Below are 13,524 nucleotides of genomic sequence, written 5' to 3'. Positions count from 1 at the left end.
TGTGTGTGTGTGTGTGTGTGTGTGTGTGTGTGTGTGTGTGTGTACGTGCGTGTGTGTGCACGAGCATAATCAGTAGATAGCAAGTGGGTATGTGGACACATTCGCCTCAGCAGATTAGTTGTGAGTGTGAGCGTTTGCTTTAGAAGACAAGGTGTGTGTGACTGTGTGTGTCTTGTTTCTCCTGTTTACTCTGTTTCTCTCCTTCTCTAGACTGGAGAGATGGAGGTGAAGAATCCTCTCTTTGACGATTCCACTCTACACATCCAGAGGAACCACAAGTAGCTCGCGCAGACACAAACTGCGCACATGCGGACACGCATGTGCACGTACACACGTGTACGCACAGACACACACACACATACACACATACATATGCACACACACACATGCACACCCGCATGTGCACACACACACACACACACACACACACACACGCACAACCACACCCCCCCCTCCACACACACACACACGCACACACACACACACACACTCAGCCTTTTCCAGTTCTTTCTGAGATGCCTACCGAACCCCTGTCACGCCAGCCTCTCCAGATGGGTCTACATGGACATTAACAGAAAAAAATGAATAAATGAATCTATGGGGAGGATAAGGGAGAGTGGAACTGCGTACACTCAGAGACACTTGGACACAGTGCCCCTAGTGGTCACACTAGGGGTTGCATTTGAAGAGCTCTGTGGTTACCCTGCATACTTCCTTAATGTGGAAAACCTCCTTGAACCACGGGCAGTACCACCAACACAACTTTCTTTCCATTTTTATCCCTATTTTGTTGGTTGCTTTTTATGTTGCTGCTCGTGTGAGATATTTTTCTGCACCTGAGTTTATGGTACCTGCCATCTCTTCTGTATTTTTGTCTAATTGGCTAGCTTTCTCTCTTGCTCTGTCTTTCTCTCTCAGTCCTCTGTCAATAACACATTCACAAACTTATGTCAACAGTCTCTCAGTTTCACCCACTAATTTTCAGATATTCGCTCTCTCTCTCTCACACACACACACACACACACACATATACACACACTATCACACATTTACATAAGCTTTCTCTCTTTCTCACTGTGTAATGTGAATTGTTTCCCAAACAGTGAAAAACTGGCCTTACTTGCTACCAAAGGGCATGTTTCATGTGCCCAATCATCACCCTGCAGTCAGTGCTGAGGAACGCTGTGTGAACAGCAGTCGCCTACACCGTGTGTTGTCCTGACATTTTCAGTTAGATCTCAGCTGCTTTGTACACCTTTCTCTCTTTAGCCATACAGCATAAACATAAATGTTGTTTTTTTAGGTTCAAACCCGGATTTAGTTTTTCCCGAATATACGCAGCTGTATTCTTGGGTGCATGAAAGTAAAGGACAGGTTAATTTTTTACTTCATTCAATTTTCTTTTAACTTTCAAGGCCCTCTTTGACCCACATTTTATTAGCCACACAGTTATAGCATCAGCCATGTAAAACCCAGAAGCAGAACTGTCCCCTTTTTGCCATGTGAAGGGTCAGCCTTCATTATATGCATAAGACCTCTGGAGTTACATTCACAGAAGGAAAATTTAATGTTACATGCCTGCCATACATGTGTTTTTTTTTTTTTTTTTTGTGGTTCTGTCTGCTGCATTGAACTTCATAAATAGAGCCGGTCTGCATAACTTCTGTATGTCCTTATCACCAAATAGTGCAGTTTGGCGAGTTGGTATTTTTGGCATAAAATGTGATGGGTTTTAATATTTTTCATATACTGTATGTTCACACAATAACCCTTTAAGAGATAGTATGTAATAGGCATTTATTGTATCAGTCAGTATGGTTTCTATGCATGACTTTATTTAAAAATTTACTCAGAAGAGGGAATATATATATATATATATATATATATATATATATATATATATATATAACTATTTTATTATAATTATTAAATATGGGGTCCATGCTTCAGTTTCATACTGCGTGATGGTTTTGAAATTTTGATCAGATGTGCTACATGTTAAATTCCTACTTGAATTACATTTTGAAAGAATTCCAAAATATATATCAGAACTTGCAACTACAAAGCTTTATATTGTGTAAATGTCATAGATTGTATATTGCTTGTTCCAGTTTGACATATGACTATCAGGACCCTTTATTTAATGTAAATACGTAATGATAATATTTAAAAGATGGAACATGTCACCGATCTATGTGTTTGTACTGTACATACTTCTCTGTCCTGTGTCTCTGGTTGATGTTTCAGGTTAATTGAACCCTGTTTTTTTTTCTCTTTTCTTTTATTGTTTTATTTTGACTGAAGTCCTTTAAAAGATGCAGACTTTCACTGCTCTCTCAGGAACACTGCTGATAGTAGTGCCTCTCTACTGTTCTCTCTGGTCAGCCACTCACATCTATACATATCATGCATAATCTGAAACTGGATGCAGCCATGGGGACTTGTGGAGCCTGACACAAGCGATCATGCAAACCTTGGTCTTTAGCTGGGAGAGCCAATCGTAGCTGGCGATGTGCCACGTGGACAGCAGCAGGCATAGCTTTTACAAAGCCTGCAGCAGAATAACCACAACACTTGTTGTCCTCTTAGTAAGGAAGAAAATTTAGCAGTTTGGTGGGTTTGGTTGAAATTACAATAACCACTCTGTGTTCTGATAACAGCCTTTGCTTGTAGTTGGTGTTAAAATATAAATTAATGTGGTGTCACAGGAAACATGGAAGATGGCAAGCAAGGTAAATTCAACATTGGGGATTATTCTGTGACTCAAAGAAGCTTGGTATTTTACTTAAACCAATCATTAAACAATATCTTTCTCTGACATCTCTCTCTGACATTCCCACCAAAAACTGAGGTCCACTGTTGACAGTGAGAGAAAGATTTTTCTAAAAAAGTCTAGATACCCTCACAGTCAAAAAGGGCTTATAGCTCTCCCAGAAGAGTCTCAAAAATCACCCTGTGTGAGGCATCTAATGTAGTCATGAGCAGGTCTGCAGTCTTGCCTTTGTGTAGATGAGAAACTGCAGTCCCTATGTCCCCATGTTACACTTGACCATTTAAAGGAGCTGGTGTTTACCAAATGTTAGAACCCAAGGTTATCACTACTAACCGGCGACATAGCTCAGGAGGTAAAACCAATTGTCTGTCAGTCGGAGGGTTGCCGATTCATACCCCGCCCTGGGCATGTCGAAGTGTCCTTGAGCAAGACACCTAACCCCTAACCCCTAACTGCTCTGGCGAATGAGAGGCATCAATTGTAAAGCGCTTTGGATAAAAGCGCTATATAAATGCAGTCCATTTACCATAACCGACCTCCTTTCTGAAAACACCCAAGTCACCAACTTTATATCTTTGGTTTTGACAGGGAAGATCAGTCTAATCAGTTTGGATCAAACCAAGACCCCTTCCCCCTCTTCCTGGGTTTTGTTCCCGTAAAGGTGTGAGTCAGGAGTGGAAGGTTGGAAACATCAGTCAAAGGGAGTAGACTTGAGGGCTATTCAAACCAGTGTGGATTTATCAGTGTAATGGTGGATGAATAGCTATTGGTCTGATTGTGTCAAAGAAAGTTCTGGACGGGCAAAATATTTCTGGGGATTGGATGCACTTAATTTTGGGTGGGGCGCAGGAAACCTTTGCATAATTGAAAATGTGACAGTGCTTATGGAGTAAGTTTCTCTATTGTTTCTACATTGTTTCTTATAATGTTGTCTGTGGTACTTAAGGGGGCTAGTGTGTGAAATGTATTGAGCAGCCTTGTGGGAGAAAGAAAGCTACCTGCCTCAGCAACCCTGCTCTCATGACTGTTCTAGTCAAAACTGTTACCATCGGCAGTCCTGTTCATGAGGCTACGAGATTTATTTTTCAAATTATTTTACTGTTGGGACTTGACCTGCATGTTGACATGGAAAGAAATTATAAGGAAAGTATAAAGATGAAAATGAAATAAATATTTATATTATCTTAAAAATATTTAAGCTGTGCTGGTTTTATTATTAATATTTTTTGCATTTGATTCTGTGGAATGAATAAGAAAAATGAATGTGAGTAAAAAAGGCTTAGTGCCGAATAGACATTATGTTTAAGGTTTCTGCATGAGCTGTCTGCTACACTGAAAAAATACTGAAATTTTGACACAATTTTCTTGTTCTGGTTTTCTTTCGAAAATTTTCTCCTGGTTATATAACAATAATAATAATAATAATAATAATAATAATAATAATAAATAGTACAGAGACAGATTAAACATCATGTAATGTGGAAACAGAGATAGTAAGAAGAACCAGGCTACCATATACAGTACAACCATGGCTTATTTCTTTGCTGTAAGATCACAAAACTGTTCATTACATTGTATTGACATTTAGCAGACACTTTTACCCAGATGTATTTACACAGATAACATTTTTTAAATAAATCAATTTATACATCCTGATAGCGATTTGTGTATGTATCCTGCTCACTGGTACACCAGCATCACCCCAGCCGAGAATAAACCCCAGAACCTACAAGCCCAGTTTCCTAACCATTACCCTGCACCCCCCCCCCCCACTCCCACCCCCCCAAAAAATAGTTCAAGAATAAATCTACACAATTAGTTGCATTTGCTGGAAAAATTCTGTTTTTTAAAATCAGTTGGCATAAATGTTTTTGATTCCGTCTGGATTTCAAGGAAGTGATCGGCTGTGTCTATTTTACTCTCACTTGGTGCAGTACCCACAGAAGTAGTCATGATGTTCGGGGGCCCAGTGCCCCTCTAGCTTGCCACAGGCCCCTTTGAACCTTTGGCAAACTTGAGCCTCAATACAACTCTGATTGGTTCATGGAACCCTGCTTCAGTCAATGATACATCTTCATTATGTCCCGCCTCTTGTCCGTGCTCTCTTGTGTGTTTTTGGCCCAACACACCCCTCTGATCTTCCCAAACCCAAGCCCCTGCCACCCTACCTCTAACATGAAATATTGCTCACATATGAAAAAGCCCTCTACCTGATGAGTCAGTGTGTCTACCGGTTTCAATTGTAACTCTTCATCATTTTCTTATTTACCAATACACTGGAGGCTTTGACTGCAGGTGTATATTAAGAAGTATGAGTAGCATCAGTACAATATTAAGCCATTAAATCCTTGGACAGAGTCCAAAGGGAATACATTGTTTAGTTTCTATGACACAGACAGATCATGTGGTTAGACTATACAGCTAAAGCTCACCTTGAAATCTGTCTAGTGCCACCATTTCCTTCACGTCTTCCAATACAAACATCTGTTTTGATAGACTAGTTCCTTCACTAAACACAAATCAGGCCTGGATTTAATAACTGCTAAGTGCAGTTTTTTTGCTTAATTTATTTGACCCGTTCAAGCAAGTGTTAGTATTTTTGTTCATTTTTGTGGCTGTTAAAACTGTCACAAACACGGGTGGTACAATGTCTCATAATGTGTTTATTACAAGCAGCAAAGTTACTGGAACACTAAAGGCTTGAGGGGTTGCCAAACACGTTTAAGGTAAAAACGACAGCCTATATATTGCGTCCCACAAAAGCGGAACACCGGGGAATTATGCATGAGTAGCTCGAAAACAATCTGCGGTACCTGAGTGTTAGCTAAATGACTGGCTGCTTCACTACCGCAGCTGTCTTTCCATAAATCTGAATGGATGTCTGCTTAGCCATGTCCCTTTTCATTTTTTTATTTGATTACGTGAGCAACAGTTTTGCTGCCACCTACTGCAACTACTGCAAAGGTTTTTTGCAAATCTCTCAAAATAATTCTGTTCAGCACTCTCTCCTGTTGTTTCTCTTGAAATTAGTTCAACTGTTCAAGTAGGACTAGGCTAGCCTACCACAAACTGGCACAATAATAGTCAACCATCATGTGAACTTTGCTACTTCGTTCATTTAAATAAACAATTAACTGAAGAGAGCTAACAGCACCCAAATTTCTCTGCTTTCTTGTCCTTGGTTTTGTCTTGGTCTAAAAAGATGATTTGTTTCCCCGCATAAATGTTTAGCAAGCAGACAAATGCACAAGATGAGAACTGAACAAAAGTTGCGGCATACTGAAAGCAGTATTAACATACTCCAAACGCCTTGGAACACTGGCTTACAAAGGATTCTGGATAACCATTCGGCATCTCAGGAGGAGAAAGCAGGGCACTGTTCAGGTGGTTCTTAGCAAGGATGAAGAAACCCTGGCCTCAGCTAAGGATATTTTGCTAAGGTGGAAGGTACACTTTGAGGAACTCCTAAATTTGACAGGTACACCATCCATTCAGGAGGCAGAGCTGGGACAGTCTGGGGGATGAAACTCCATCGCTGTTGCAAAAGTCACTGGGGTGGTTGGAGAGCTTCCCAGTGGCAGAGAACCAGGGGTGGATGATATCTGTCCAGAAATGTTGAAGACTCTGGATGTTGTTGGAGTGTCGTGGCTGACATGAATCTTCAATGTCGTGTGGAGGTCGGGAACAGTGATTTTGGAGTGGCAGACCAGGGTGGTGGTCCCCATCTTTGAAAAGGGGACCGGAAAGGTGTGCCCCAATTACCAGGGAATCACATTCCTTAGCCTCCCTGGGAAATCCTATGCCAAGGTGCTGGAAAGAAGGCTCCAATTGATAGTCAAACTTCATATTCAGTAGGAACAATGCCAAACAATTTTGTCCAGGCCACAAAACAGCACACCATTACATTACATTACATTACATTACAGGCATTTGGCAGACGCTCTTATCCAGAGTGACGTACAACAAAGTGTATAACCATAACCAGGAACAAGTATGACGAAACCCCTAGAGAGAAGTACCGGTCCAAGTACAGGGAACAACCGCATAGTTCAACTTGGACCCTGATGGTTAAACTGATTAACACTAACAACGAGAACGGCAACAACGCAATCTATGGAAAAATAAAAATAAAAATAAATAAAAATACAAGTAGTCGTTAAGACAGTTGATGCGCCTAAGTCACCTATGAAACAGCTGCCTAGTTACAACCCTAAGTTTAGTCATTTACAGGGGGGAAGGGAGGGATGGGGAGAGGTGCAGCCTGAAGAGGTGGGTCTTCAGTCGTCGTTTGAAATGGGACACAGTCTCAGCTGTTCTGACCTCCACAGGGAGGTCATTCCACCATCGTGGGGCCAGAACAGACAGGAGACGTGTTCTGGAAGTGCAGGTGCGAAGAGGGGGAGGTGCTAGGCGTCCTGAGGTATCAGAACGGAGGGATCTGGCTGGCATGTACGGTTTGAATATCTTGTGAAGGTATGCTGGGGCTGATCCCTTGACTGCCTGGTATGCTAGGACCAATGTTTTGAATTTGATGCGAGCTATAACAGGCAGCCAGTGGAGGGTAGTGAGCAGGGGAGTTACGTGGGAGTGTCTGGGGAGGTTGAAGACCAGACGAGCCGCAGCATTCTGAATGAGCTGCAGGGGTCTGGTGGCAGATGCCGGTAGTCCAGCCAGAAGAGAGTTGCAGTAGTCCAGGCGGGACACCAGCTTCTCACCATCTCACAGATATTTGAGGGGGCATGGGAATTAGCTAGTCTAGTCTACGTGTGTTTTGTGGATTTGGAGAAGTCATATGATGCTGTTCCTTGGTGTATCTTGTGGGAGGTGCTGTGGTCACTGCTGTGAGCCATTCGGTCCCTGTACGCTTGGAGTGAGAGCTGTGTTTGCATTCTTGCCATTAAGTCAAGCTTGTACAATGGGGATATCGGACTCCACCAAGGATGCGCCTTGTCTCCCTTCCTGTACCTGGTCGAGATCACAAACTGGAACAGTACAAATAATTTGAAAGACATTTCCTTAAAAATTGGCCGTCTGCCAAGCCTACCTAGTCCTTGGATAGGGCACTCAAATGTAATGTTATGCTGTTACTGAGTATTAAAATTCAGTTTGACTTTAGGGCAAAATAGTCTCACAGTTTGTTTGCTGTCACAGACAGTTAGCTTGTTGAATTTTCCATTAATGCTATAGTAATGGCAACTCAACACTGTATTTTTGTGCATTTGAGGCATATCAGTGGACCCACATGTGGTGTGTAAATTATGAATTTAAGTGAACATGCAGTATCATACATGTCATTTCATATCATACATATCATGCTGTTCACAAACATGTGAATCACACCATTCTTCTGTTGAAGGAAATGACTATGATATGATCTGAGGTATATCAAAACACGTTTGAATCCAAAAACAGCATTAAAATATTGTATTATTTGCCACACAAAAAATGATCAGTTTATTGTAATAGTGCTTTGACTATGGGGTATATCCCCATACCAACCCTGTGTTTACGTCTGTGTGCATGTGTGTGATTTTGAGTGAGCGTGTGTGTGTGTGTGTGTGTGTGTGTGTGTGCGTGTGTGCGTGTGTTTGTGTGTGTGTGTGTGTGTGTGTGTGTGTGCGTGTGTGCGTGTGTTTGTGTGTGTGTGTGTTTGTTGGAAGGAAGTGTGGGAGAGACAGAAAATATAGGAGAAGATGGACGTGGGATGCGTCAAAGGGCAGTAGACCAGGTTCAAATCTTTGGGGGCAATGCCTTAACCACTGGACCACCCTTGGTCACCACAGGCATGACAGGTGGCAATAATTAGATATAAAGCCAAGCATATAGACAGTTGTTTTGAATGTTATTAGATTAACGTTTGAAGTATTACATTAGTCATCAAAAAGGTGTAGCCCTGGTTAATGTTGTAAGTTAATTTAGTAAGCAATGTCAAAAGTTATTACGGTAACTGTTGAAGACTTTTATTTGATTAATAGGCAGTTATTACATTAACCAGCTGTAATTGCATTAAAGAGGACCAAGTTATTACATTACCTGTTTTTATTACATTAGCCATTGTTGCAAGGCCTAGCACAGAAACACACTAGAACACTAAAGGCTAGAGGGGTTTCCAAGCAACCAAACTTGAGTGTGAGGGGTTTAAGAAAAAGGATTCAAATGGAATATATTGTCAGGGTTTGAAAGACAGCTAATGGCAGCTTCTCTGCGCACATCACGTACGCAGGGGCTAAGAAAGAACCTCAATTACAACACCCAATGCGCTTGTTCCATCCATTTTCCGGATAGGGGGTCGGAGACCTACTGACAGAATGACTGCATTTTTAAAAAGGTAAGAGAAGCCTATTCTGCACTTGGGGGAAATCTGAACAATGTTCACTTCATAATCTTCACAACTAAAATTACTGTAAAAGACTCATAACAGCATCCTAAATGTTTCAAATTTGCCACACAAGGGCGGCTTAAAATTAAAAAGATTATTCTTACTTATTCAGAAATCTCAGTTTTCATGTGGAATTCATTGGGCATAAACATCAAGTGTACAATATGGAATAACTTTGGCACAATGAAATGTATCAGGGTGGTCTTCCTCATTATGTAACTCATTTTTACATTCACATGTCATCAGAGTCAAATAGATTTGGTATTCAAAGCAGGGGCAGTTGCACTTTTATATAGATGTTATTGGAGTTGATGGATAGCAAGGGACATAATTTTTTTTAAATATATGGGGCTTTCAATTATGGGCCATTTCAAAACAACCCGTCATTGGTACTGTCACTTGAAGTATGAAGATTGGTATTTTCATGAGGACTCAACACAGTTAAATATGACACAAAGTTCAAATACAATAGCAGCCAAGAAGGTTACAGATGTGGTCTGGGTGTACCTACTCACTCACTCACTCAGTCACTCACTCACTCACTCACTCACACACACACACACGCACAAACACACACGTAGCATGCAGCATAGTTGGTTCAGACAACAGCTTTACAACGGTGCTACAGTGTCATGTGTCACGATCAAAGTCTGTACACAAATAACCCACAGGTGCATTGTCACACATGCTTAGAGAATAGGGAAGTACCTCTCTTTCTCAAGCACACCCACACGGAGACACAAATAATCCATCAATTCCCAGTTTTTCTTATTGCACTGGTGGAGGAGGGTTTGAATATTTCATGATGTCCATCAATCTTTAATGTACGGACACTGCGTAGACGAATGTGTTCATGAAAATCACTCTTCTTCCACAAGATACAAACCTCTGTGAACCAGAACAGGTGCACAGCAAATTCTCATGAATGAGGAACTGGAGCAGGTTGCCAGACAGCTGAAGCACAAGCCTGTACCTGCTTCACCATGGGCTTCATGCAAATGAACATTAGACTCGCTTTGGGCAATCTGTGGTACCTATGGATGATAAGTTTGTGTGCAACACTGTTGACGTTTGATTAATGTGTCTACAAAGAGCATATTGATGTACCCTGATGTGGTTCTGAGGTTTGACCATAAAGTAAGATCTCCAGGATCATACTGATGATATTATTTGCATTATTTTATTAATTCATTACCTAGATAATCTGGTGGACAACCTCATCTCAGGCAAATGAGCATTGGAAGATAAACTATAGTTCAATGTACAGCTAACCGGTGATATGGCAATGCAGAGCTATCTTAAACATTTAAAATGCATGCCGTAGGTTAACTCATAACCACAGCTAATAACATAATTGGGTTCATTTTTGAATAGAGGAGCCAGTCAGAAATGAGACTTGCACTTATTGTACGTCGCTTTGGATAAAAGCGTCTGCCAAATAAATGTAATGTAATGTACTTGTAAATTGTATAGCTACTGCCCAGGACTAGATATTCAGATTGAGTTGGATTAGGAGTTTTTTTTTCAACCTTTCTCTGTTAGGCTTCTAGAAGGGCTTCCTGAATCCAAATTATGCTGGGTGGAACTGTCATCTGTCACCTGTGACTCACTGACTTTCAACCAGCTATAATATATTAACAAAAGCAGTCTTATGATTGGTTGGCACGATGCAAACAGTGATTGACAGCTCATGGCTGCTCCATCCATTACATGGCTCACAAAGCCTCCCTCTCCCAGCGCTGCTATTATGTTGCAGCTCATAGTACCCATCATTATAAAATCATGATTTATCTGACGGCTTTCATGCTGCCTTTGCAGGCAAGCTGTTCGGCCAAATGACAATCTGCCACTTTGGGGCCTTGCAGCTCAGAAATGGCTGAATGAGGCTGAAATGTCAGACAACCCTCAGGATGAGAGCATCTGCTCCATGTCTCCTCGAACGCCGGAAATAGAGTTTTTCTGGGTAATTGCTATTGAATTCTGATTTTTGCAAGTTACAGCACCGCACAGCCCAACCTGAACAGCAGCCTCCTACATCAACAGAAACAACCCCATACTGCAATGTACTGTAAAGGGCACGACCTCCATCCAGAATCCAGAAGAAAGATAAAGGTCTAGGCCAATAAGAAAGTGGGAGACATCAGTCACTAATGAGTCACCCTCTAATTACATTTATCCTTAACTTTGACTGTCAGTGAATCTGGCAAATTGGCTCATCTGTTGAATTCTTAAGGCAACCTTATCTGTTTTCGAGTCATTCTTTTAGTAACATTTCTGTTTCCTTGGCTGTTTTTTAGTTGAATGTTTTTCTGCTCTGTGATTTCTAATTCAAACTCAAAAGTTACTTATTTTTCTTTATTCATTTCTTTTCAATGGCATTTTTGTTTGTAATTTATTACATTGAATGTGTTACAGTTCGGGTCAATTTATAAGCTTTGGTTTTAGGTTTTCTTCCAACTGTTAATATAAATTTCACATTAATCTTGTTGACTTGATTGCACAAATAAACAAAATTAATTGCATACTTTGGTATGTTCAGTGATCACCATCATTAACCCAAAATGTTTTGGCATGGGGGAGAAATGAAAATGTTAATAGTAGAAGTATCATCCGCACATCCGACAACTGCTCAGGTGCAACCAACGCCCTGACGAAGGTCTTGTACCGAAAGCTTGCCATTAAAAGACACATTCTTTGCAATACTCTCAGTGTGCCCTCAGCTTTTCATTACATTGTATGGAGAAATGAAAATGAAAAGAAATGAAGTTGTGAGGCCAGAAAAAATGTTGATCAAACCCAGGCCAATGTCACACTTAAAGCTACAAGCTGAATTAGATGTAAATGTATATTTTACTGCACACAACAGTGTGAAGGATGCAACAAAAATATTACTGGTAACTCCTCATACAGAAACAAATACTCCGGTTCTCGGCTCAAGAACATTATCACTTCATTCACTCAGAGGATAAGAGAATAGGTGGAATGGGGCAATGTTCATTTCATCTCTGAAAAGGAACTGTGATTGTTATTTACTTCTGCCTGAGATAATGAACAACCAAATTCCCTTCATAACCAATCTGTATAATCAAGGCTAAAGAACTTTATGGATGCAGCTCACTTGTCCCATCTAGTGGGAAGAAAAGTTAATACAGCTAGTGCCCTGTCCTGCAACTTGCATGTGCTCCTATGCCAGTGGTGTCAAACTCGTTGCCATGGAGGGCCGTGTGTATGCAGGTTTTCATTCCAACCAATTAATGCTGCCTTAATTGAGTCCAATTACTCATTCAGCCATATGCGTTTAACTGCATTGAAGCACAGAATATAAGAAAATTTTTATTTAGACAATGCGGGTCACCATAGACGTCGGGTCACCATTGTGCACAAACCTGCATCCCTAATTCAGCAAATAATTTAACTAATTATATAATCAAGATCTGAGGCTGGAATGAAAACCTGCATACACACGGCCCTCCATGGCAACGAGTTTGACACCACTGTCCTATGCACTCCAGCTCCAGTAAGGAATTCCAGAAATGAACCAGGTAAATGCATCCATGTTTCCAAGAGTAAAGTATGCAAATGTATAAACTAAGAAACGTACATTTTTATGAAAATCACACAACGTCTAATGGTCTTCAGTAGAATCAGGTGTTTTGGTGCTGGGCTAGCTAAAAAAACAACCTCCACCCACACTGCCCCCTTCATTCTCCCATGCTCTTTCCCCCCTCCCTGTGCATGTGTTTCTCTTCCCTGTCCCCCACTGTCCTAATGTAATAGGGAACTTGGAAGTGTAATAAAACTTAAACTGTAGTATTAAACATTAATATTTAAGAAATAAATTTGTTTTTCTCAGTTTCTTTGATCTGGAATGATCATGTCAGTCCCTTGTCTCTCCATCTCCACGCCGCCCCCACCCCCCACCCACCACCCCCCCCCCCCCCCAAATCCCCCCAGGACTGCTACTTTCACAGACTGTAAGAACCTTCCAGAAGTGAAGCTGCTTTAACTGCTTTGTTCCTGAACAGCTGGTGAGGATGTGGTTCAGCAACGGCAGGCAGGAGGCAAAACGGCTGGCACTGCCATTCGAGGCCGAGCGCACAGAAGATCCATACTGTGAGCAGAGACCCCCCTGGCTTACTCCAGATCCAGCTACTCTGGCCTAGCCCAGCCCTCTATGGGCCCCAACCGCAAACAAACAAACTTGGCCTACATCCTGGACTTGCAGGAAACCTGACCAGCTAAGCACTTCCTCCTGAGAGGCCAACTTCTCACCCAGATGAGATTAGGGCACGCCTACCCAACCGGAACAGGAGTCCTGGCCCCCTGCCACCTGTGTCAGTCGCCAAGCAACCTCTGTGGTTGTCTGGGTTTC

General features: G+C 41.5%; 1 protein-coding gene across 1 annotated transcript in view; it reads left to right on the top strand.

The window, feature by feature from the left end:
* npdc1b (neural proliferation, differentiation and control, 1b) overlaps window positions 1-2,712 on the top strand; it is a 35,393-nt gene extending 32,681 nt beyond the window's left edge. Inside the window, exon 9 of the mRNA XM_035435474.1 lies at window positions 211-2,712. Within this exon, the coding sequence (XP_035291365.1) occupies window positions 211-282 (72 nt within the window). The 3' untranslated portion in view covers window positions 283-2,712. The remainder of the gene's footprint in view (window positions 1-210) is intronic.
* Window positions 2,713-13,524: the final 10,812 nt, after the last annotated feature.

This window comes from Anguilla anguilla, chromosome 10 (genome assembly GCF_013347855.1).
Source record: "Anguilla anguilla isolate fAngAng1 chromosome 10, fAngAng1.pri, whole genome shotgun sequence".
Lineage (NCBI taxonomy): Eukaryota > Metazoa > Chordata > Actinopteri > Anguilliformes > Anguillidae > Anguilla > Anguilla anguilla.
This window is presented reverse-complemented; position numbering and strand designations above follow the sequence as displayed.